The following is a 25936-nucleotide window of genomic DNA, read 5'->3' on the forward strand; positions in this document are numbered from 1 at the left end:
TTTGTGCAGCTTGTGTGTGCATGAAAAAGTTCATAGCAGATTGTTTGTTACTTCTATAAATTATATATAGAAACAAACAATAAATTATTTCCATAATTGTGCTAGAACAGTTAATCCAACTATTCCAATAAAAAATAATAAATTGAAGTCAAGTCATGTATGCAATGACAATCAGACCAGATCCTTCACCAGTAAATATAAACACTTCAATTAAGAAGAAAATTAATCAAATTTCTAAATACCAGTAACAAACAGTGCTCTTGTCAATGTACATATCCCATTTGCTTTCCAATTAAAGGGAACAGGTGAATCCTACAAGTAAGCATTTCCATTTAATTAAACTTAAGCAAATATAATCCTATGAACTGTTCTTATAAGCTTCTCTTGGCAACGTAATTTTCTACTTCTATAAACTGTTCTTCTGCTAAATTCAGTCAATATATATGATCTCTCTTTAGAGTGCATTAGATCATAGAAGGAAAAATCGGTCATTCCGGACCGGAATCGGCCGATCTGGATTGGGACCGGGCTATATCGATTCGATTTCAGACCGAGTTACATGGTATGTGATTTTTTCATCCAATTTCGGCTGTAACGGTCTGATTCCAATCAAATTTCGGTCGAAATGATACTATTGCAGTCAAATTTCGGCCAAAACGGTTCAATCCAGTCAAATTTTGTCGAAATGCGCAAATACCACTTCTCCAAATTTTTTTGGCTTTCTGCCTGACTCGAACCAAGGAGCTATTGAACACCAACCAAGCCAACTACCACCGCACTATAAAATCTTTTATTGTTCTAATACATAATTACATGTAATATAAGTTTTTAAACAACTATTTAAGAGGAGTAATGCTTGTATTATATTGTATTAGTGAATTATTTGATTGTAATTAATTATTTTTTTAGTATAAAACAAGTTTCTGGCAAAAAAGTCCAAGTGTCCGATCCAATTCGGCCCATTCCCACTAATTCATCCGATTCTAATTCCACGATCAAAAGATCGATCCCGATTCCGGTTCTTATTTTTCCTTCTTTGCATTAGATCCTTGGATCAGCTGGAATTCAGTCCATCTTCTTGCTTTTTGAATATGGAAGTACTCTCAAGTATAGCGACAAATGAATTATTCGGCTTTGGTTAGGCGGGGTCAAAAATTCGTAATTCGGGAATAATTTGGAATGATTCAGAATTATCCGTACCAGAAGGGAGCAAAAAAAAAAACAAAAGAAAAAGTTTTGGGAAAAATTCGCAAATAATTCCTAAAATTCAAGAAAAATTCGTAAAATTCGCGAATTATTCGGATTCAATCAAAGTTCCGTCAACCAAATAATTCGGCATTCGATTCGCCATCACAAAAAAACAAATAATTCATGAATCTTGTGACTATGCTCTCAACTACTCATTGCCAGTAAGCGGGTCAAATGAGATGCCAGCAAGAAAGACACCTGATAAATCAAATTCGTTTAAAGAAGCTCCGTTAATCAAGAAATGAGAAAATTGATGTAATTTCAAATGGTTAAGACTACCCATCGGAATGCCCCCGGTCCCTTTAGCGTGATCATAAGGGTATTTTTGTAATGTGCACTAGCCACTACAGCTGGAATTTTTATAATTAACCTATGAATCCTTGAGTTAAAACTGGAATCAAACTTGTTTGAAGCTAACAGAAATCGGTACTAGCCATCTTGACCTATAATTAAAATTGTTAACCATTGCAGATTTTAATGCCATAACTCATGTACCTGTGTAGAATATTTTCAACAAATATAAGCAAATATTAGATATATCAAAGCATATAAATACAACATCAAGTGTGAAGAACAAGAATCCATTTCAATGATTTCTTTTAACCCTATTTTTTTAATCTTGAATTCTTGGCAACTGTTTCAAAACTCCAACATCTCATTTCTGTTCTTTTTCAGTGCCTCTTTCTAAAATGTTATCTAACAAGGTTGAGAGATTGTAAGCAATAATGCAATTTGGTTATTAAAATTGTGCTGCAAGAGGAATATGAAGCTACGTAAATTACAATTAAACAATGAACTACTGATAGGAAGATCAAAAGTATTGAGGGTAAATTAGTAAATTAGAAAACAAAGTGAGAAATGAGAAAACGAGCAGCACATGGGATGGGACTATGGGAGAGAGAATCTGTACGAATAATGAAGCACATTTATACATGTTTATTTATTAAAAACCGTGTTTAAATGTTGGAGTTCATTTTCGGACGCGTGCTTTCTAACTTTGGACACATAATTAATGGAAAATTTGAGAAAACATGTATGATATACGGTGTATGATTTGCGTTATTTGAGATTGTCAATATATACAGTACGTAGTAAGATGTTTGTTTTTATAAACTTTTTTTTATAAATATAATTGTTGGCGTTCTTGTCAATTATAAAAAAAGAAAGAGAGAAATGACTTGTAGGAATGTAGGTTGAATAAATTACATACATATAGTTACTATTTAGTTGTCGCTGTGTTACTACATTTTTGTTTTTTTTTTTAAATCATGAGTTGGAGTTCAAGCCATCAAACACACTTTCAAAACTCTATGTATATTTTAGAAAATTTCTCTACTTTGTGAGTTCGAACCATGTACCTCTATGTGAGCCATGTACCTCTGCCATTAGACTAAAGGCAAGTTGATTCTTGTGAACCACCATAATTTAGAAGTGGAATTAAATATTGTACCAGACTTACAACTGAAATATCAATCGATGAACTATTACCAGGGTTTACCATCTTTGCAAGGGAATATGAGAGCACATGCAGAAAGCATCACATCACCTAATGCCTTCAACTACAAGTCTCCAAAAAGAGTGAAAAACAAAAACAAAAATTAAAGCCCAATATTCCCTCAATTGTGGCCTCCACCAATGAAAAAAAAAAAATCTCAGACAGGGTGTGGAGGCCCAGTTATGTTATGCTATTTCAAGATGCCTAATATTTGTGTCATGCTTAAATTGTTACTATCTTTTGTTTGAAAATAATGATTTTTCATTCCCCCAGATTCCATTTGCATGATAGCGCCCAAAAAATTCACATTCATGGGATGCAATTAAGTATCAACGGGTAGACTGTATGGAATCCGTACCAGATTCATTGGTACCAGTCCCCAAACACTCCTGGACCCACACATATTAAAACAAAAAAGAAAAAGCATTCAAAGGCCTCAGCTTAACCCAAACAATTTAAAAAAGAAAAAGCATTTAAAGGCCTCAGCTTAGCCTATACAATTTAAGAAAGACCTCAGAATTCAAAGACCTCAGCTTAACCTAAACAATTTAAAAAAGAAAAAGCATTCAAAGACCTCAGCTTTACCTAAACAAAAAGGAAGTAATGATTGAGCCCACTGGCAATCATGCGAATTCAATATTCTTAACTTGTCGAGTTGTATAAATCTTTATTTTATATCTTTCACTGGGAAGTACTCTATTTAAGGCAACTAAGCAAACAAGCAACCATCAGCTATTCAGCCCAAAGTGGTTTCTTAACTTGTCGAGATAATTATATAAATCCATCTTATTTTCTCAAAATCAATACCCAAATTAAGGTGAATAAGCAAGAAAGAAAGCATGAGCAATTCATCTACCTTAGCTTCCTCTTCCAGCCCACCTGTTATCCCAATGGTCCCACGACTACGACAGCTCTTCAAGGCATGCAACAAAGGTGATTTTGGCCTCTGCAAGCACTTGATCATCGCCGACCCAGATATCCTGCTTTCTACCACTCCTCACAAAAACAACTGCCTTCACATTGCCGCAATGCTCGGCCATGACGAGTTTGCAAAGGAGGTCTGGTCCAGAGCCCCTTCCCTCTTCTCCGGCACCAACAATGATGGTGAGACCCCACTGATCACTGCTGTGATGGCGGCTAACCTTTCGTTGGCTTCTGACATCATCACTGCTGCATCACAGTATATGCAGCATGACGATTTGGAGAAAGGTAAGCCGTTGCACCGCATGCTCTTGAAGGTCGATAGCTTCAAAGAAAATGTGTTGCATCATGCAATGCGGAATGGCCTAGAAAATTTAGCACTGCAGCTCTTGGACATTGAGCCAAGACTGTCCGAGCAAGTTAGCAACACAAATGAGTCACCAATGTATATGGCGGCGCGTAGTGGATATTCTAAAGTAGTAGAGCGGTTGCTAGAAATCCCATCTTCTGCGGACTGTGGCCCAGCAAATGAATCTGCGTTGTATGCTGCTGTGAGATTCGATCACAAAGGTTCGTTATTTATAAGCCCAATTCTATGCATCTTATTTGTCATCGTAATTAATTATTGATTGCTTATACAATTGCTTTGTAGTTAAGTTCTAATGTACATCAGTTGTGAAAACTATTACTTTGAGCTTCAGAACTTACCTAATTTAACTCCAAATATTTGTTCAAATTATCTTAAGTCCAACAGACCAGAGTCAGAAGACAAAAAAGTACTCATTTCGTTTTGTGAAATTAAGAACTCTATGAAGCACAGCACCAACCCCACCACTAACTTCAATTCCCAACTCCCTCACCAACTCTAAATGTTGCTATTGCCTCAAATCCACGTCCACCCGTTGTCTCATCTTGTCTCCCAGCCTCTGCTCAGCTGCTATTTCCATTGCTATAGATAGGCTTGGAGCCACTATCATTGGTCCCTCCATGCATTTTAACCACTCACTTCTCATAGATTTTAGGTGGTCTTACTAAATGTTGTAATTTTATCATGACATTTATTTTCAGGTATAACTAAGCAACTGTTGGAAGGACGACCCCAACTAGTATACCATACAAACAAAAATGGATTCAATTCACTACATAGAGCTATACTAAACAACAATCTCGAGATGGTGAAGATATTATTAGAATATGATCCTAATTTGGCATATATTAAGAACATAAAACATGGAGATACTCCATTTCTTATGGCAATGTCAAACAACCTTGTGTTAATTGCAAAAGAAATCATGAGCACTTGCCCCGACTCTATTTATACTCCCCACATAAATGGGGATAATGCACTCATTAACGCCATCATTGAAGAGAGACAAGATTCCATTGACTACATACTCAAAACACCCCAGATGCATAGGTTCCTTAACCAACGCAACAAGACGGGCAATCTTCCCCTGCATAAGGCTGCCCATCAGTGCAATCCGAAACTCCTTCGTTCTTTACTAACCAATGCAAGACAAGATTATACAGCTGTTAATGCTTATGGGTATCATGCAGTTAACGAAGTCAATACAAATGAAGACTTATGGAAGACTTTGAAATGGGTAAGTGAATCAATTTTCCTTGCTCTTACTCACAACACTTATTTAAATTTAGTATTAAATTTGTACATATAGCTACTGTTTTTCAATATAATGTCAATAAAGGTAATGCATTGTTTTTTTGTTTTTTATTTGGTGTCACAGAATGAGTCGTTCACATTGTTATCAAATGTAATTCCATCCACATGGAAATACACAATAAGAGAGAGGACAAAAAAAACAATCAAGAAGCAAGCAATTCAGAAGGTGCAGTCACTTACAACAAAATACATTTCCAACACATCTTTGGTTGCCGTCCTCCTCGCTACTATCACTTTTGCTGCTGCTTTTACCTTACCTGGAGGATTCAGTTCAGATTCTGCCAATGCTGGACTACCCATCTTTGCAAGGAAAGCAGCATTCCAGGTGTTCCTCATCTCTGACACCATAGCCATGTGTTCTTCTCTCGCCGTCGCATTTCTCTGCATTTTGGCTACTTGGGAGGACTTAGATTTCCTGCTGAATTACCGGAAAACAACGAGGGTGCTCATGTGGTGTGCCTATGGAGCTACTACACTTGCGTTTGGTACCGGTTTGTTCACTGTGATTGCACCCAACAACTTGTGGCTTGCAATTCTCATACTGGTATTCTGCACCATCCTTCCATTTCTCTCCAAGATCATCGGTGAATGGCCCCTATTAATGCTTCGCTACAGGCTTCGTGGTCTTTTTCAAAAAGACCTAGTTCCAAATATTTAAAAAAGTGAAATATAGTGGGAACTTTTTTTTTTTTGTTGTTGCCTAGAGTGTTCGCACTAGTTATTATCAACTTAAGAATTAAGTAGCAAGAGCTACCTAATTAGCTTTGGATTGATTTTTGATTGGCTTTATGATATAATGTAACTACTCTTCCATTTGGTTCCCTCCAGTAGCTTATGAAGACTAAATTGATTATTTTTATAATTAAACATATGCAATTGGTTTCTAATTATTTCTTTAATATATATATATATATATATAGATAGATAGGCTAATATACAATCGATTGCACCACGCCTCCCGTGCAACCAAGTGGTTTTCCAATTTTTAAAGTCCAAATGATCGATCCGAACCGTTAGATGTGTTCTCCATATTAAAATCTGCTTGGAGACCAAATTTTACATTTTTTGGAATTTTTTTACTATTTATTAAGCCACTTTGAAAATCGCTGATCCAACGGTGGCTTGCCAAACAGTAAAAATCAGAAGCTACCGTTGGATCAGCGATTTTCAAAGTGGCTTAATAAATAGTAAAAAAATTCCAAAAAATGTAAAATTTGGTCTCCAAGCAGATTTTAATATGGAGAACACATCTAACGGTTCGGATCGATCATTTGGACTTTAAAAATCGGAAACCCACTTGGTTGCACGAGAGGCGTGGTGCAATCGATTGTATATTAGCCTATCTATATATATATATATATATATATATATATATATATAAATTAGAATGAAACAGTGTTGAGGTTAGTATGTTCTCTGTTTCATTATTTTCATTGCATTTATATATAGAAACATTTCAGATCCACAACTTAAAAAAAATGTTTTTTGCATGCTCTCAACTAAAAAAAATGCATTGCGCGTGCTAAACATTCTAATGTAACTTTATTTGTTGCCTAGAGTGTTCTTATTGGACCGTTAGAATTCAAATACACAAAAACAAGGCTTATAACTACTAAGCCTACATTTAATTTATTTTTCCCATGTGAAACCAATAAAAGTTTTGCAAGTTGGGTTTAGAACAATATATTGTCTCAGAGCCCACGAACTCTTAGATACCTGGGCTATTCTATTATAACAATCTCCCCATGGTATGGCCTTGATATGTGCTTTCCCATTGGATAAGATTTATTATCTGGTGTTTCTTTTTTTGAAAAAATAAAAATAAATAACTAATGAATTTTAAATGCACTATCAATTATTGTAAATTTTCATTTATTTTTATGATCAAATTAATCGATGTTTTTTAGATTTTAAATATGGAAAATCAACGGCTATGGTGGTGGGGAACACCATAAAAGACAATAATTTAGATTAATATTTAATTTTGTTGTGTATCACACTATAATGTTCATTGGGTCACTAGTTTAATCAGGGGACGGTTTAATTAGTCAGAATATATCGCTGATTGTTTTATCATTTTAAAAAATGATCCAGTTAAATTATTTGGAGAAGTATGATACAATCAATTTTAAAAAATGCATTATCGTACATTGTTATTTCTTGATAGACCAGCAATTTGTACCATAATAACAAATTCGAATTTGTTATTAATTTTATAACATTTAAAAGTTCGTGTTTAGGATATAATTTATAAATAGTTATTTTTTACAATATAAACAATATTATAAATTGTGTAAATAACACGAGTCTAATTTACGTATTATTCCTAAAATTCTTAAAATTAATGAGTATATAGATGTTATACACAAGCTTGTATAATTAGGAAGTAATTTTTTTTACCTACATACAAAATATATTCAATATTAAACTCATGTAATTGTAATGAGTAAATGAATATATTCAAAGTAAGTTTATACCAACACAACATTCACATTTTTTTTTTTTTTTTTTTGAAAAAGTGGAGTACATCCACCTGTTTCTTATAGAAACGAATTGTTCTTACAAAGGCAGAGAAATAAACCATTTGCGTAAGAATTAAAAAAATGCCAACACAACATTCACATTATAAGCATTTTAGCGCAAGAATTAAAAAAATGCCATTTGCATTCTACTAAAATAGAATGTAAGCAGCACCTTGCCTTTTACAATTTGTCAAAGTTGTTTTACCATGCATTGCATGCTAAATATTAGTAGTTGGGTTATTATTTCGGTGTCTGTGTAATTAAGGTTGCAAGTTTAATAAAGTTCGAAATTAAAATGCAACTCTTTTAGATAATGGAATTTGAAAAAGTAAATCTTTATTATTCTCTGAGAAAGAAATAGGTGCAAGAGAGATATATAGATATAGAACCATACTCTCAAGTAGCTAGGGGTGACAAAATATCTTGTACTTTTGGCTCCATCGTGACTTGTATCTGACTCGCTCGCTAAAAATTTGTTCCTTATTGGATTGAGTTGTTAACGAGTCAGCTTGCCACTAGCTCAGTCAATAATTAATGAGTTCAAGCTGGAGCCTAGTTCGCTCGTCAGTTCACGAGCTAGCTCAGTTAGACATCAATTTGTGAATTTGTGTGCATTTTATACTGTCCAGTTCAATCCAGTTCGGTCCAAAAAGTTTGTAGAATATATTTTCTTCTTAAAATAAGCTACAGTCAGACCCAACGAGCCAGCTCGTGATCGTTTCAAACTGAAATTTTAGTTTGGACCCCTAAAGTCAGCTCACTCATGACCTGGATGAGCCAGCTCATAACGAGTTCAAGCTAAGCCCAATTTGTGACAAGCTAGCTTGTTGCCACCCCTACTCTTAAAGGATAAATTTCTATGGAGTGGAAAGTTCATTTCATGTTGGGCAGCACAAACGATGCCAGAGAGCATCACAAAAATAAAGAAACAAGCATTTGTCCATTAAGGTATGCAAAAGGGTGAAAGTGAGGGGAAATTTTACAAATTTTCCTACTTTCTAAAATTTTCAAATTAAATACCTCTTCTCTAAAGTAATTAACAAAATGTCCTTGTGGACCCCTCATTTCCCCCTCTCCCTCTCTCTACCTCCTATTTACTCTCATCAAGTTTGACACCCCTTTATCTCACATTAAACTTTAATCAAATACATAAAAGATTTTAAAGAATATGTAATTCAAATACAAAAAAATATATATAGAGGTAGGCTAATAAACAATCGATTGTTCCTAGCCTCCCGTGCAACCAAATCATTTTTCAATTTTTAAAGTCCAAATGATTGATCCAAACCGTTAGATGTGATCTCCATATTAAAATGTGCTACGAGACCAAATTTTACATTTTTTGAATTTTTTTTACTATTTATTAATCCACTATGAAAATTGCTGATCCAACGGTGGCTTAACCAAACAGTAAAATCAGAAGCTACCGTTGGATCAGCGATTTTCAAAGTGGCTTAATAAATAGTAAAAAGATTCCAAAAAATATAAAATTTGGTCTCCTAGCACATTTTAATATGGAAATCACATCTAACGGTTTGGATCGATCATTTGGACTTTAAAAATTGAAAAACAAATTGGTTGCACGGGAGGCTAGGAACAATCGATTGTTTATTAGCCTACCTCTCTCTCTCTCTCTCTCTCTCTCTCTCTCTCTCTCTCTATATATATATATATATATATATATATATATATATATATATATATATATATATATCGAATACATGTTTTTTTAAAGTATCTATACTAATATGCATCATGATAAAATTATTTACACAATTATACGGTATGTTATTAGAAAGATAAACTCTTAAATTTGTATTTAACTTATTTGAAAAATAGGATCATATGTTTGTTATTTTTTTAAATAGGCTAACTATAATAATCATATTTTGAGAAATTTAATTTTTTATTATTATTGATGAGTATATATGCATTAATTTGATGTATTGCGATTTAAATTTACAAAAATGAATCTATCCCAAATGCAAGAATCAAATACTAATATATATTCCCATTTCAATCTACTAATTGAACACCATCAATACCGAAGATAATTGTCATTTTCATCCTCGTGCACATGCAGACTCTAGAGCTTCAAGCATGGATGTGAAGGTTGAAGAAGACAACATGAGTTGTGCCGAGTCGGGCTCATGGGCCTCTTCTTTAGTAGCAGAGTTAGATAATTTCAAGGCCCAAAAGCCCAATAGTGTCGCGTCTTGTAAGAGCCCCACAGTCATGTCAGAACTAAGCTTGATGGATGATTTTGTTGAAATGGAAAAATTAGCACTAGAGGATACCAAATCATGTGTCACAACAAAAGAAGTGGAAACCAAACCCGATAAAGAAATTGTCGATAAGGCACTTACGCAAGTTGTTGAATTTCTCGAAGGGATAATTGAAAAGTCAGTTGAACAGAAGTACATTGCCCATGCTTTTCTATGGGAAAGCAAGGGGTTGAAGGGCGTTTTGCAAAATTTCATCCTTGTTTGTAATGATTTTATTAATGGGAGGGCCAAAGTGGAAAATTTTGTGAGTGAGTTTGGTGTTACTTTGGATTGGGTTGTAAATCATTGTCTCTCTACAAGATGTGTCGGAGATGAGAGAGGCCATTGTAAAGGATTTCGGGGTAACCGAACCTAATAGTTGGAATGGTCTTGAAAATTTAATAAACAGCCCCTGTAAAATGACAAATCACAATAGGGTCTTCTCTGAAAATGATGTGGAGAAAGGTGAGTTAACAAATGAAAACCCTGATGAGAAAGAGTTGGAGGAAAAGGAGAAAATTGTTACTGACGGTGAATTAATTGAAAGTTCTTCTAATTCAAATGAAAATGTGAAAGAGTCGCGAGAATTAAAGGTGTTATTAGATGAAGAAAAGGCTTTAAATGGAGTTGAAATTCAAAAGGAGGCAGAGTCTACAGAATCAACTTCATCTTTAGAATGGTAATTTTTAATTAATCTTGTAGTTACCAAATATTTTATTTTAAGCATTTATCTCTTATTTTCATTCCAAATACATATTTGTCTTTTCTATTATTGATTATGATTGTTATTATTAAACTGTTACAGTGACAGTACTCTGGAGGAAAGTTTGAAAGACATTATGAGCCGAGAAGATGAGAAGCATGTAAATATAGTAAGTTGATCTGACCAAAATAAAATTTAGGACATATTTGGGCCAATTTTGAATGCTTCTTTAAGTCTCAAATTGATTCAGTTCTTGTCAGAAAACCTCAAGCTTAAACCATTAATAGCCTAGAGAATGCTGTCTTTCAATATTCATTGGCAGTTTGCTACTGTGCAAATGCTGTCTTTGAAAGCCTTTTTAAGTTTACGAATTGTATATTCAGGATTGGGAGATTTCTTCGGCATCAGAGAAACTTGCCGAGTGCCAGGAGACCATCGTCAGCATCGGCCAACAATTGAAACTCCTCACATCACCTAAAGAGGCAGGAATTGATACTCCTGTTAGCAATGAAGAAATAATACCAGAAACTGGTAATAATCTGAAACAAGCAGCAGTTCGTAGGAACTTAGAAGCGGAATTCAATTCAGTTGATCCGCCACATAAAGCGCAATTGGGAACACTTGCACTTGTTCCGAAGAGGCAACCGGAGGGTACGAATTTGCTTAGAAAGCTGCTCATGAGGAGGAAGAGAGAGAGCTTTAAGAAATTGGCTATGCCTGTTGGTGCTTAATTAGTTGTTTTGCTTAATTTAGTATGTTGGGTTTTTTCATAAATGATAGAGTGGATGTATTAATTAGTTAGAGTTGGGTTGCTTGTGAATAGTTTGAATAATGTGGCCAATGCTTGTTATTGGATACTTTTTTCTCTGTTAATGTATTTCAACTTGTGTGAATGTTTATTTAAAAAAAAAAATGTAAAATCACATTTTTCAATAAGTATGTAATTCAACTGGGAGTGAAAACGGAGCCGGATTATCCGGCGGATATCCGCTCCGCATCCGGATATAATCCGAATCCGGATTATCCGGATTCGGATAATTCCCGGATACGGATTCGGATAATTTTCAGAAATTCATAAAAGATCCGGATTCAGATACGGAGTCCTAAACGGAGCGGATATCCGGATTATCCGGATTCGGATAGTTTGGCCAAACCCATATAAAAGAGGAATAAATATTTGCTATTTTGCTATAGGTGGGATTTGAACCCATGTCCTTCCATCTCAATGCCTTTAGACTAAGTTTCAAACCACTACACCACAACATCTTTTGTTACCATACACTTATTTGATATATATATATTATATGAATAGATTATCTTTCATCTCTTATAAGTTCATTAATATTTATATTTAATGTTTTAATTAATATTTGTATTTTAGAAGTTCATATATCTTAATTATCCGACCATTATTCGTTTTATATCCGTATTCGAATCCGTATCCGTGGACTATCCGTTCCGTATCCGTATCCGTTTAAGGCGGATTTGGTTTTGAATTTTGATATCCGTTTACTATCCGTATCCGTATTCGTATCCGCTCATTATCCAACGGATGCGGATATGGTATTAGCATTATCCGCTCCGTATCCGCTCCGTTTTCACCCCTAAATTCAACAGAGTAGAATAGATCAAGTGTTTTTTTTATGTAATCTTAATTAAGTGTCAATATACAAACTAGAAAGAAGTAACACTATATTAATATGTTGAGGAGGGTTCAAATGCACTATTATTTTGGTGCTCCAATATGCTCCTCCTGGACTACATCCTTTATCTCTATTTTCAAAGTCCGAACAGTCGATTCGAACCGTTCAACATAATATTCATAATAAAATATGCTTGGAGATCAAATTTTATGTTTTTTAGAATTTTTTTATTATTTTTTAAGATAGATACAAAATCAATTTTTTAAGGAGATTTTGGACCATCCGATAAAATATAAAAATTTGGTCTCCATGCATATTTTATTATGAAGATCATGTTGAGCGTTCGGATCGACTGTTCGGACTTTAAAAATGAAAATAAAAGACGTGGAGTATATTAGAGCACCAAATTGATGGTGCATTTGAACCCTCCTCTAATATGTTTAATTATTAGTTGGCCCAAATATAAGATGAAATTGTTATATTATATATGTTGAAATATTGCCAATAATGTTAATTAGTAATAGTAAAATATTATTAAAAAATGAAAATTTTTCATTGACTATAAAATGAACTAGCAATTAAGATATCTGAATTAAATATAAATACGGAGGCTTTAAATAAATTTTAATTTGTTATGTACATTTAATATATCTGTCAAAATGTCAAAGCCCAGATCCTGTTCAGTCCAATCTAGGCCCATATCAGATTCAATTCAGAAAAAGCCCAAATTTTTAAACTGAGCTTTGACCTTAATTTTAGTTGCATTGAAAAAGAAATAACACACAATATATTTTGACACGTAGGACAGATAATCTGGCATGTCCCAATTTGGTTTTTCAGAGTCCCATTTTCAACCCTTTTCCGATATACTCGTGTGATATAGGGAATTCGTATCCTCTGAGATATCTCAAACTTTGCGTGACTTTATGGAAAATCTCAACCGTTTAAATATGCTCTGCACGAATCTCAAAACACACATAACATAATACTGACCCCTACATCACCCCCAAATAGGCACCAGACACGTCGGTCACGCAAAAGTTGAGATATTTCAGAGGATACGCACTCGTGATATAGGTCCCTTTTCAAAATCATAATTATTTTCTTGAAATTAAGTTCTTTTTCGATTGAGCCCTTTGAGTCCGGATTTTATGAAGTAAGTCACATTTTGAGTTTAGATCCCGACCGTCCGATTAGAACCCGGGACAATCCAGCCTGAAGTGGAATGCACGAGGTCCCTTTAACATTCGTGTTAAAGAAGATTGGACAGTCAGGATCTAAACTCAAAATTTTAATGTAATAAGGTGATATGAATTCTTTGATTTAGTGCAGATTAATTGAAATCTCAAATTAACTCCATGCTTCAACCTCCCCTCCTTCCTCCAACAGCCTCTCTCTCTCTCTCTAGCTCTCAAGTGTCTCCCATGGAGATTCATCTAATCAATGATAGAAGCATTTCGCTCGGCTCAGAGCACCTAGTCTAATTATGACCATTAAAGAAACATAAAAGAAGCTAAATTATATAACTTTGATAATTGAAACACATTTATACTAATTTATAATTTTTTTCTTACAATGTGCTAGGCTAGGGGTGTAAACGGTCGGATGCAAATCAGATAGTGATCAAACCATATCTTTATCCGTTATAATTTTTCGGATACATACACAAATACGGATACAGATACATATCGGATATTAAACGCATACGAATACAAATCGGATATCAGATGGATACGAATACGGATATGAATATAATTCGGATAATTAAAAATAAATTACTAATGTACATTCTAATAAAGAATAACATCTAATTTAATTTTTTTCATTCATAAATTAGAACTAATATTTTTCATAATAAGTTTGTTGATTACAAAACATATATTATTTACCAAAACAATAGTCGCTAATCATGTCATAGTGTTATATTGATCATCGGAATATTTTTAGAACCTTGACCTAGCTGCATCCTTTGTTTCTACTTTCTCACAAGATCATATATCAATACTATGCGACTAAAAGTACCAGGAATAAATTCTTGGTATAACAAAAATAAAAATACAAGTAATAAATTAAACAAGGGAAGTGAGCCGCGTGGCCTTAGTGCCACGTTGGCATTTATTTATTTATTTATTTTTGATCTTTATATTTAAACCTTTAAAATATCTAATATTACAAAGAGGTCCCAAATAAATTTAGAAAAAATTATTAAAATTACCAGGTGTTACAAAATTCCCCCCTTCAAAAGAATTTTGTCCTCAAAATTCAAACATATGATATACAAATCAAACGAGACATAATAGATAATAATCAAATCGAATTATCTGATATAGATCAATCGGTGGATATAATCAACTTGAATCATATTGATTTAGACAATTTTCTTTAATTTCAGTTTTGTTAAGACTCGATAATATTAGAGTCATATCAGATGGATAAATTCAGTAACAATCAAATGGTATCACGAATAATAGATATTTTGAAATTAATTATCAAATTATTCTCATAAATCAGACGTAATATAGATAAGAAATAAATCTTGGACCCAAATATAGCCCGAGGAACGAATGCTCTGATACCAAAATTATTGAGAATTTTAACTTAAATAAAAAGGTAATAACTCAAATAAAATGGTAATAAAATCTTGGATAGATTTAGACTATTGGATAATTATTGAGACTGAATTTTAACTTAAATAAAAAGGAAATAACTCAAATATAATGGTAATAAAATCTTGATAAATTGTTACAAAAAGGAAGCTTAATAAAATGATTGAATAAAATTATACATGGAGTTTAAGTTTTAAAACTCATCAACGATTCTGTTATACCAATCTTGATAAATATTGATTAGATTTTTATCTATAATTTTTACATAAGAATAACTATAGAGGAGACTGAAGAGATGATATGTCTAGAAAGAATAGACTATTTCTCGCCTATTGCCCTAACGATATCAGGTGCGAGGTTTTAGATTAGTCTGAGATTCATAACTAGGAATTAAATCGTAACTCACTGTGCATTTTGAATATTTGATTGACTGCATTAATTGAACTATTGCATCATATGCATAACCCAATACAACTGAAACTGAATTACAGGTAAGTCTGTTGACTGTCATGTTGATATTGTTTATCGATTGGTTGATTCTTATTGTAAATGATTGATTGAGACCACAGTGACTTAATTAATTGAAAATGAAATACTGTAGTCCTTGAACCTCCATATAGTGGAGAAAAAAGATTAATATATCGTAAAGTCTAGCTAGCTACTAGACTTTACTCCAGGATCCTTATGCGCATATGGTGAATGACCCCAACTGAACTCAGTATTGCTGGTTGGGTAGGGGATATTGCTAGAAGTGGGACTCAAACCTGGGATATATGGTTCTCAATTTGGTCAACAACTATCCTTTTGTGTTGGAATATATATCTATTTCTATAATACAAGTGTTGGATTAGATAAACTAAAATAACAACACGATTAGTATAATTATTTTATAATTAGTTATTAATTAGTATATTTTTTATGAATAGTTATTAATTAATATAATTAGTTGTTAATTAGTATATTTTTTATAAATAATTATTAATTAATATAATTTGTATAATTTGTTATTAATTAGTCTGGATTTCAAGGAAAATATATGTTAAAAAAAGAAATATACATGTTAAAGAAAGGCCTCATTGAATGAAGCCCAATACACAAACAAGGCTTATAATTACCAAGCCTACATTTAATTTCTCAGAGCCCATGAACTCAAGTTACCTGGGCTATTCTATTAGAACAATCTCCCCGTGCTATAGCCTGAATATGTGCTTTCAACGAGCTGGCTCAGGCCGAGCTGGGCCTTAGCTCGGCTTGTTAATTCTGGCCCGAGCCTGGACCGAGCGAGCTGGACCCAGGTCAACCGAGCCAAAAGTCCAGCTTGAGCTAACTCGCGAGCTGACGAGCTGGCTCGCTGGGCTTTATTGGACTGCTATTATACAAATTCAAAAATATAAGATAAGAAAGCCCATTGATTATTTAAATAATTCAAGCCATAAAATATAAACACAAAATTTATACGGGTGCGGGGCTATACAGTATAGCTCGTTATGGGCCGAGCTGACCTCTAGCTCAGCTTGATTATTTCGACCTGAGCCTGTGTCGAGCTGGCTCGTTAACAGCTCAGTACACTATCGAACGCTATTAGCGAGAGAGCTAGAGGCGAGTCACGAGCGATCCACGAGTTACGAGCTTTTTTGCCAGCCCTACTTTCCCATTGGATAAGGTTAATTTACTCGTGAAAATTTATTGTAAGGTTTATTTTATGGTGTTTCTTTTTTGAAAAAAATATATATATAACTAATTAATATTAAATGTACTATCAATTATTGTGATTTTTCTTTTTATTGTTGTAAATGCACTATCAACGGATATATATATAGAGAGACTAATATGCATCCGTATGCATATGGGCCAAAATACATATGGTTCAAATTTGAAATTTCAAAATCCAAAAAGTCGATCTGAACTGTTCATCTTGTTCTCGATATTAATATGTGCTTGGAGACCAAATTTTTACATTTTTCTGAATTTGTTTACTATTTATTAAGCCACTTTGAAGAGCCAAGGAAATAAAATATTAAATTAAACAGGTAAAATAAGCTTCAAATCATAATCCTTTTTATGTATTTGCTACTTGCAATTTTCACAATAAATATTTTTTTTTCTGAAATGTGCAATACAGTGCCCTCAGCAGAATGATGGTAAGAAATGTGGATTCTATGTGATGAAGTTAATGCTATCGTTACTACACTTTTCGATGGTTTTTCAATACAGGTATATTTAGTTCATAACATAGTTACTATATTTTTTATATCTTTGGTTGTCACTGTTAATTAAAATTAAGCATGTGTGAATATTTTGAGATATGAAAATAACGTACAAGTTAAATTTAATTTGATGCAGTTCTCTTTAAGTTCATTAAGTTTAACTACTAAATTAACAATTTAATATAATTTCATGCACTGCTTAAGTTCGTCGCTGTATTCGATGGAAGATCTTAAACAATTTCAGACAATATGGACTAATTTCTTTGTGGAAAAATATTAGTAATTGACCTTGAAGTTATCTTAGCTTGTTTTATATAGTTAAGATAGTGTGAGAGATCATATTATCTTAACTTGTTTTTGTTGAAACTATCAAATTTAGTTAAGATGATACTTTTAAATTATGTGTTGTTTCATTTGTAAATAGTATCTAGTTTTATACTACTGATACATAAAAAACTGAAATGTAGCTAGATTTGGATAAAGAAAACAACCAATTTTGTACAGACGATAAATACACCGTCGGATCTTTTCTCATAGGTTTATACAAACCGTTGGATCAGACTTATCTCATAGGTTTGTACAATCAAGCATGTGCCGACAACACGTACAGCATGTGCGATAATGTTGATTCCCCATTGAATCAGACTTCCTAAAGATATGATATCTATATGCTCATATCAACTGCATACATTCCTTGTTGGACTAAATTAACTCTATTTTTCATTTTAGCCCACAATATATTTATTACATTTTGTTTAATCCAAGTTCAACAGTCACTATTTTGAGTAATATATTCAAGGGGCGAAGTATCAACTCTACAGTTGAGGAAATTCACTTTTAAGAAGTATTCAAGAAATAAAAATTTCAGAAGATAGTGATTTGAGTCTTAATATGACTTAGTCTCGTTATTTCATTTTATAAAGCAAAATTTAATCAAAATATGATAAATTTCTTGAGAAATTCGCAACGATTGTTGGAATAATCTTGACAATTAGAATCAAAATATTTAAAATAACATGTCATTCTCAGCTATTTATAGAGCTATTAAAGATCTAAACAAACTAGCCGATCAATCTCGTTCTTAGATAAGGCCTATTGATCTAAACAAAACAATGCCTATTGATCTAAACAAACTACTCCATTTGTCGTATAAGAGAACACGTACTAATTCTAAATTATTTAGTGTGGGGAAGATTCTTAATCATATTCCATAATATGAAATTAATCTTTCAAAAATTGAAGTCTATGCAGGAAGAAAATTAATTAATTAATTATATTATATTATATTATATTATCTTTGTGTAGTAATATTATAGAAAAGAAATTGTCAAATAACTTTGGTTCAATAAGTTATTATTTTCAATGTCAAAATTGTTAATATATTATTTTTTGTTATCCTAATTTTTTAATTCGTATCCAAATGATAGTATTTTTCGCATGTATTAAGAAAAATTGAATCATCAATTGCAATGTCATTCCTTATGATAATATATATAAGAATGGGATAGTATCCGTGAGGGATAGTGTCGGTATACCATCGCAGATACTACCGTCGTTAATAAAAAAAGTACCTTTATATCGGTATACCCTTGTGGATAGTCATTTTTTACCCTCGCGGATACTGTCCTCAACAATACAGATAGAATTGATACTATCATAATTATTTATGGCATCAAGTATCCACAAAAATAGATGTCAGAGCTTTCGTAGTAGGAGTTTGATGAAAATTATTATAACAATTTTAAATGCATTCCTTGATTTGTCGTCTTATGATATCTTTGTACTTTGTAACTGAAAGGAAAAATGAGTTTGAAATTTTTAAAAAACTTTTGATTTAGTTAAATTAGGGGTCAACTTTTGAATTAAATTAAATAAGGAAATCTTTTGGAAGTAAAAAAAAAATTGTGGTTTGAGCAGAAAATAAGTAAATTGATTGGTGAAAGGTTTAAGTACTTATCGTAGGTTTACGTACAATGGTGACAACACTTGATAACAAATAAAACACATTTAAAAGTTGTTGATAGTTTTTCAGTGTAAACTTTTAGTTGTGCTATGTATTAAGAATTTGTGGTTAAAAATTATATTGATAGTTTGCACTGACAAAAGCCATTTAAAAGTGCAAACTATCAAAAATTATTATCTTTTCGTATTTATAATAATTATATTTAATATCATGTTAAAAATATATATCGAGATAATCATTTTGTGAAATGGCTTTTGTCATAGTAATCCTATTTATAGCTCTTTTTAATAAATAATAATTTGGAAGTGGGATTAAATATTAATTGTACCCGACTTAAAATCGAAATATCAATCGATGAACTATTACCAAGGTTTACCATCTTTGCAAGGGAATATGAGAGAACATGCCGAAAGCATTACATCACCTAAGAGCACATGCAAGTTCAATATTCTTAACTTTTCGAGTTGTACAAATCTTTTTTTTAATATCTTTAAGAGTTATAGAAGTGTAAAAAGCACAAAAGTAAAAAAGAAAAAGAAAAAGCAACAAAGCAACAAGATCCAAGTTGAATGGACCCGCTAACGTGATGACCTTCCATCTTTTACTTATTGATAAATAATATCTAGTTTTGTACTACTGATACATATAAAAAAAAACTGAAATGTAGCTAGATTCGGATAATTAAAGAAAACAACCAATTTTGTACAGACGATAAATACACGTACCGTCTGATCTTTTCTCATAGGTTTGTACAATCAAGCACGTGCCGACAACACAGCATGTGCGATAATGTTGATTCCCCGTTGGATTAGACTTTAAAGATATGATATCTATATGCTCATATCAACTGCATACATTCCTTGTTGCACTAAATTAACTCTATTTTTCATTTTAGCCCATAATATATTTATTACATTTTGTTTAATGCAAGTTCAACAGTGACTATTTTGAGTAATATATACAAGGGGCATAGTATCCACTCTACAATTGAGCAAATTCACTTTTAAGAACTATTCAAGAAATAAAAATTTCAAAATATAGTGATTTATAGTCTTAATATGAGTTAGTCTCGTTATTTCATTATATAACATGTTAGAAAGCATAATTCCAATCAAAATCAGCAAAACTTAATCAGAATATGTTAAATTTCTTGAGAAATTCGCAACGATTGTTGGAATATTCATGACAATTAGAATCAAAATATTTAAAATAACATGTCATATATTCTCAGCTATTTATAGAGCTATTAAAGATCAAAACAAACTAGCCGATCAATCTCGTTTTTAGAAAAGGCCTTCGAGTTTATTATTGCTATATTTTTTTTGAGTAATGGTTGGAGGTCAAGCCATCCAACTATTTAATATCTTTGTAATATAACAAATGATTTTCTCCATCTGGGTTTTGAATCCATGACCTCCCTATAGAGACCATGTGCCTTTGTCACTAGATCAAACGCTAGTTCTCGATCGATTATTGCTATATTTTATTATTTAGTTACACATAATTAATTATACCATGCTGCCTAGTGTGAGTTGTGTATCATCAAGCTGTGCATAGTTTGAGAGAAGTATGATGTATAAAATTTTTGTGAGTTTTTTTCATCACCATGGCCGTTGCTTACTTGTTGTATAAGAAAACACTAATTATAAATTAGTAAGATCACTTTTTTTTTTTCTTGAGAATAGAAAGACACACCTCAAAGTATTAGTTTCCAAAGATGCATGTCGGGGCATATAGGCTTGAGTCACGGCAACAAACCTAAATAGCTTAAACTGGCCATCGTTGACAAGTTTGTATGTCTCTTGCTCATTTTTCTATTATTCAGTGCTTGCTTCATTGATTGGTATTGCCATCTAAGCCTTACTTGATTAACCCAAATATAGTACTTTTAGGTTGAATAAATAACATACCTATAAATAGTTACTATTTAGTTGTTGTGTTATTATTTTTTTTTTTCTCTGTGGTGGCCAAACAGCGCCATTAATTGCACATAGACCGGCACATCAATGAGCATAATTGTATACTTAATGGTTAGATTGGTGAAAGGTTTAAGAACTTATCGTCAGTGTACATTCAATATTAAGCATCTTTGAGGTTTCGTTTAGTATTTATAATTATATTTAATTTCATGTTAAAATATATATATCGAGATAAACATTATGTGTAATGACTTTTTCCATAATAATCCTATTTATAGCTCTTTTTAATAAAGTGTGAACTGCCATAATTTGGAAGTGGGATTAAATATTGTACACGACTTAAAATTGAAATATCAATCGATGAACTATTACCAGGGTTTATTATCTTTGCAAGGGAATATGAGAGCACATGCAGAAAGCATCACATCACCTAACGCCTTGAACTACAAGTCTCCAGAAGAGTGAAAAAAAGATAATTAATACCCAATATGCCCTCAATTGTGGCCTCCACCAATGAAAAAATAGTCATTGCAAGGGTGTGGAGGCCCAGCTATGTTATACTATTTCAAGATGTTTAATCATGTTTAAATTGTTATTATTTTTTCTTTTTTTTTGCAAAGATTGGAAGTCAAGCCACCCAATTATTTAATATTCACAAATGATTGCGTCTTTTGGGTTTCAATCATGCGACCTCTCATACAGAGAGCATTCATTTTGCCATAAATCAAAAGCTGACTCTCAATTATTATTATCTTTTATTTGAAAACAATGATTTTTCATTCCTCGAGATTCGATTAATTTGCATGATAACCCAAAAAAAATGCACATTCTTGCATGGGTTGCAATTACATATCAAAGGGTAGACTGCATGGAATCCGTACCAGTCTCTAAACACTCCTAGACCAACACATATTAAAACAATTTAAAAAGGAAAAAGCATTCAAAGGCCTCAGTTTAACCTAAACAATTTAAAAAATAAAAAGCATTCAAAGACCTCAGCTTAATCTAAACAAAACGGGAAGTAATGATTGTGCCCGCTGTCAATCTCATGCGAGTTCAATATTCTTAACTTGTCAAGTTGTATAAACCTTTATTTTATATCTTTCACTGGGAAGTACTCTATTTAAGGCAACTAAGCAAACAAGCAACCAACCATCAGCTATTCAGCCCAAAGTGGTTTCTTAACTCGTCGAGATAATTATTTAAATCCATCTTATTTTCTCAAAATCAATACCCAAATTAAGGCGACTAACTAAGCAAGAAAGAAAGCATGAGCAATTCGGCTAGCTCAGCTTCCTCTTCCAGCCAACCTATTATCCCAATGGACCCACAACTACGACAGCTACTCGAGGCATGCAGAAAAGGTGATTTCAGCCTCTGCATTGACTTGATTGATGCCAACCCTGATATCCTGCTCTCTACCACTCCTCACAAAAACAACTGCCTTCACATTGCTGCCATGCTCGGCCATCACAAGTTCGCACAGGAGGTTTGGTCCAGAGCTCCTTCCCTCATCTCCGGCACCAACATTGATGGCGAGACCCCACTGATAGCATCTCTGATGGCGGCTAACCTTTCGTTGGCTTCTGACATCATAACTGCTGCTACACAGTTTATGCAGCATGACAATTTGGAGGAAGGGAGGCTGTTGAACTGCATGCTCTTGAAGGCCGATAGGCGCAAAGAAAACGCGTTGCATCACGCCCTGCGCAATGGCTTTGAGGATTTTGCACTACAGCTCTTGGACATAGAGCCAGAACTGTCAGAGCAAGTTACCGATGCTAGAGAGTCGCTCATGTATATGGCGGCCCGCAGAGGATATTCTAAAGTTATACAGCGATTGCTACAAATCCCAACTTCGGAAAATTCTCGCCCAAGAACAGAATCAGCATTGCCTGCTGCAGTGAGATTAGACCACACAGGTTCATTACTTGTAACCTTAATTCTGTGCATGTTATTTTTCATACTAATCGAGACTCCTTCGCAGGTCATTCTGACTCAGCTATGCATGCTGCAGTGAGATTCGATCACCCAGGTTCATTACTTATAAGCCCAATCTGTGCATATTGTTTTTCACATTCTGTTGTAGTTTGTCTTATGTATGTATTACAGTTCAGAAAACTATTATTTTGGCTTTTGAACTAACCCAATTTTAATCGAAATATTTGTTCAAATTATATTTATTACAGTTAAAACTAAAAAGTACTCATTTCCTTTGGTGAAATTAAAATAGAAGGCAAATTCGGATGAGTCAGACCAGACAGAGACAATTTTGTACCAATTTTGTACCAATCGGCCGAATCAAAGGAGTCTTAACCTATTTGAGACCGAATTTTCTACTTTTAGACTGATACTCTCATAGCTATGATTGGGGAGTAGAAAGAAAGGTATCGGAGAGACTTCGATTGGGGAAAGAAGAAAGACAAAATAAATAAGAAACTAGATCGGGGAAATGGTGAGAGGAAAGAAAGCAGAAGGGAACTTTTTAACTTAAACGTTTTAGTGAACTTGGTGCATACATTTTCTAACATTTTCGTTTGTTTAAATAAACTATTGGTTGTTGGCTTACGGTGAGCTCTGATATAATATTAGTTTAAATATTTTTTAAATTACTTTTTCATTGATATAGTGAAATTTATGTTTGTGCCGAATTATTTAAAAGTTACTATTTCTTAAATATTTTGTTTTTTCTATATTTCTTTTAATTTAAAATTAACTCTATGATGTATTTGAATTTGTGTATTATATTATATTAGTGTATTATTTGAGTGTAGTTATTTGTCTCAATATAAATTATTGAAAATTATGTCAAAATTGGATGGCATTCTGGTACCTTTTGAAAATATCTTGTCCGGTTCCCAGCTCGTCAAAAACTATAGGATGAGGTCCTAGTCCTCACATAGGTGGAACTTTTATCCCTTTTTTTTATCATTTTTTCTATTTTTCTTTAAGACAAACAAGTTTCTGGCAAAAGAAATCTGATTTAGTCGATTCCGATTGTAAGGTCAAATAATCTATTCTGATTTTTACTTCTATGGAAATTAAGAACTTTGTGAACCAACTCTTTATGTCGCTCTTGCCTGTACTTTATCGTTGGAGCGAGCCAATATTGCCATCGCCCCATAAAGTTTTGCATCTGTTATCGTTGCTCCATGCATTTGAACCACTTACATCTCATAGATTTTAGGCAGTCTTAGTAAATGTTCTAATTTTATCGTGACATGTATTGTCAGGTATAGTTAAGCAATTGTTGGAAGGACAGTCCCAACAAGCATACCATAAAGACAACAGTGGAAACAATCCGATGCACAGAGCTGTACTTGATAACAAACTCATGTTGGTCAAGATATTCTTAGAATATGATCCTAATTTAGCATATATTAAGAACAAAGCAACCGGACAAACTCCATTTATTATGGCAGTGGCAAACGGCTTTGTGTTGATTGCAAAAGAGATAATGAACACTTGCCCTGACTCTATTTATACTCCGATCGGTACTGGGGACAGTGCACTCCATTTGGCTATCAGAGATGAAAAACCAGATTCAGTCAACTACATACTAAGCACACCCCAGCTTCATAGGTTCATTAACCAAGCCAACAAAAATGGCGAGCTTCCCCTACATTCTGCTGCTCGCAAGTGCGACCCGAAGCTCCTTCGTTCTTTACTAACCCAAGCAGGACAGGATTATACTGCTATTAATTTGGGGAACAGTACTGCAATTGGCCTAGTCTATCTACAGACCACCTTATGGAAGACTTTGAAATGGGTAAGTTATTTAATTTTCATTGCTCTTACTCAAAACACTTAAATTTAGTATTAATTTTATGCAATTCGTTAATTCTAGTCATGATGTTGCTATTTATTTTTTATATAACATCAAGAAAGATCATGCATATATTTTACTTATTTTTTATTTTCTATCACAGAATGAGTCGTTCACATTGTTGTCAAATGTAATTCCCACCGCATGGAATTACCTAATAAGAGATAAAGTAAAACATACGATCAAGCAGCAAGCAATTAAGGAGGTCAAATCACTTACCCAAAACTACACTTCCAACACATCTCTGGTCGCTGCCCTTCTCGCTACTATCACTTTTGCTGCTGCTTTTACATTGCCAGGAGGGTTCAGTTCTGACTCCTCTGATGCCGGACAACCCCTTTTTGCAAGGAAAGCAGCTTTCCAAGTGTTCCTCATCTCTGACACCATAGCAATGTGTTCTTCCCTTGCAGTCGCATTTCTCTGCATTTTGGCGACATGGGAGGATTTGGATTTCCTGCTCAATTATAGGAAAACAACGAGGGCGCTCATGTGGTGTGCCTATGGGGCTACTGCAGTTGCGTTTGGTACCGGTTTGTTCACAGTGATAGCCCCCAACAACTTGTGGCTTGCAATTCTCATACTGGTACTCTGCACCGTCCTCCCGCTCTTCTCCAAGATCATCGGTGAATGGCCTCTACTAATGCTTCGCTACAGGCTTCGTGGTCTATTTCGGAAAGAACTCGTTCCAAATATTTAAGAAAGTTCAAAATACTAGGAACTTTGTTTTTTCCTACCGCATCTTTGAACTTTGAATTCCAATGCTATGGTTTCAATATTTTAATGTAGTAATTATTTTTCATGACAAGGGTTGGTTCACCTTCTCTTCTCCTACTCCGTCTCATCTCATAATTTTTCTCTTCCTTGTAATCTCTCTTTTTTATTACCAATACTAATTTCAATTTTCTGTTCTATCTCCTTCTTAATACTGATTTTATTTT

The 25936-nt window shown here is 33.4% G+C and overlaps 2 protein-coding genes across 2 annotated transcripts; both read left to right on the forward strand.

Moving 5' to 3' along the window:
* The first annotated feature begins 10834 nt into the window (after nucleotides 1-10834).
* On the forward strand, nucleotides 10835-11727 carry LOC144546451 (uncharacterized). Its single transcript, XM_078294990.1, has 2 exons — nucleotides 10835-11003; nucleotides 11218-11727. The coding sequence occupies exons 1-2, from the start codon at nucleotides 10971-10973 to the stop codon at nucleotides 11563-11565; spliced, it is 381 nt and encodes a 126-aa protein (XP_078151116.1). The 5' UTR covers nucleotides 10835-10970; the 3' UTR covers nucleotides 11566-11727.
* A 12886-nt stretch (nucleotides 11728-24613) lies between these two features.
* On the forward strand, nucleotides 24614-25734 carry LOC144546491 (protein ACCELERATED CELL DEATH 6-like). Its single transcript, XM_078295042.1, has 2 exons — nucleotides 24614-24941; nucleotides 25102-25734. The coding sequence occupies exons 1-2, from the start codon at nucleotides 24630-24632 to the stop codon at nucleotides 25693-25695; spliced, it is 906 nt and encodes a 301-aa protein (XP_078151168.1). The 5' UTR covers nucleotides 24614-24629; the 3' UTR covers nucleotides 25696-25734.
* Nucleotides 25735-25936: the final 202 nt, after the last annotated feature.

Source organism: Carex rostrata, chromosome 29 (genome assembly GCF_964058835.1).
Source record: "Carex rostrata chromosome 29, lpCarRost1.2, whole genome shotgun sequence".
Classification (NCBI taxonomy): domain Eukaryota; kingdom Viridiplantae; phylum Streptophyta; class Magnoliopsida; order Poales; family Cyperaceae; genus Carex; species Carex rostrata.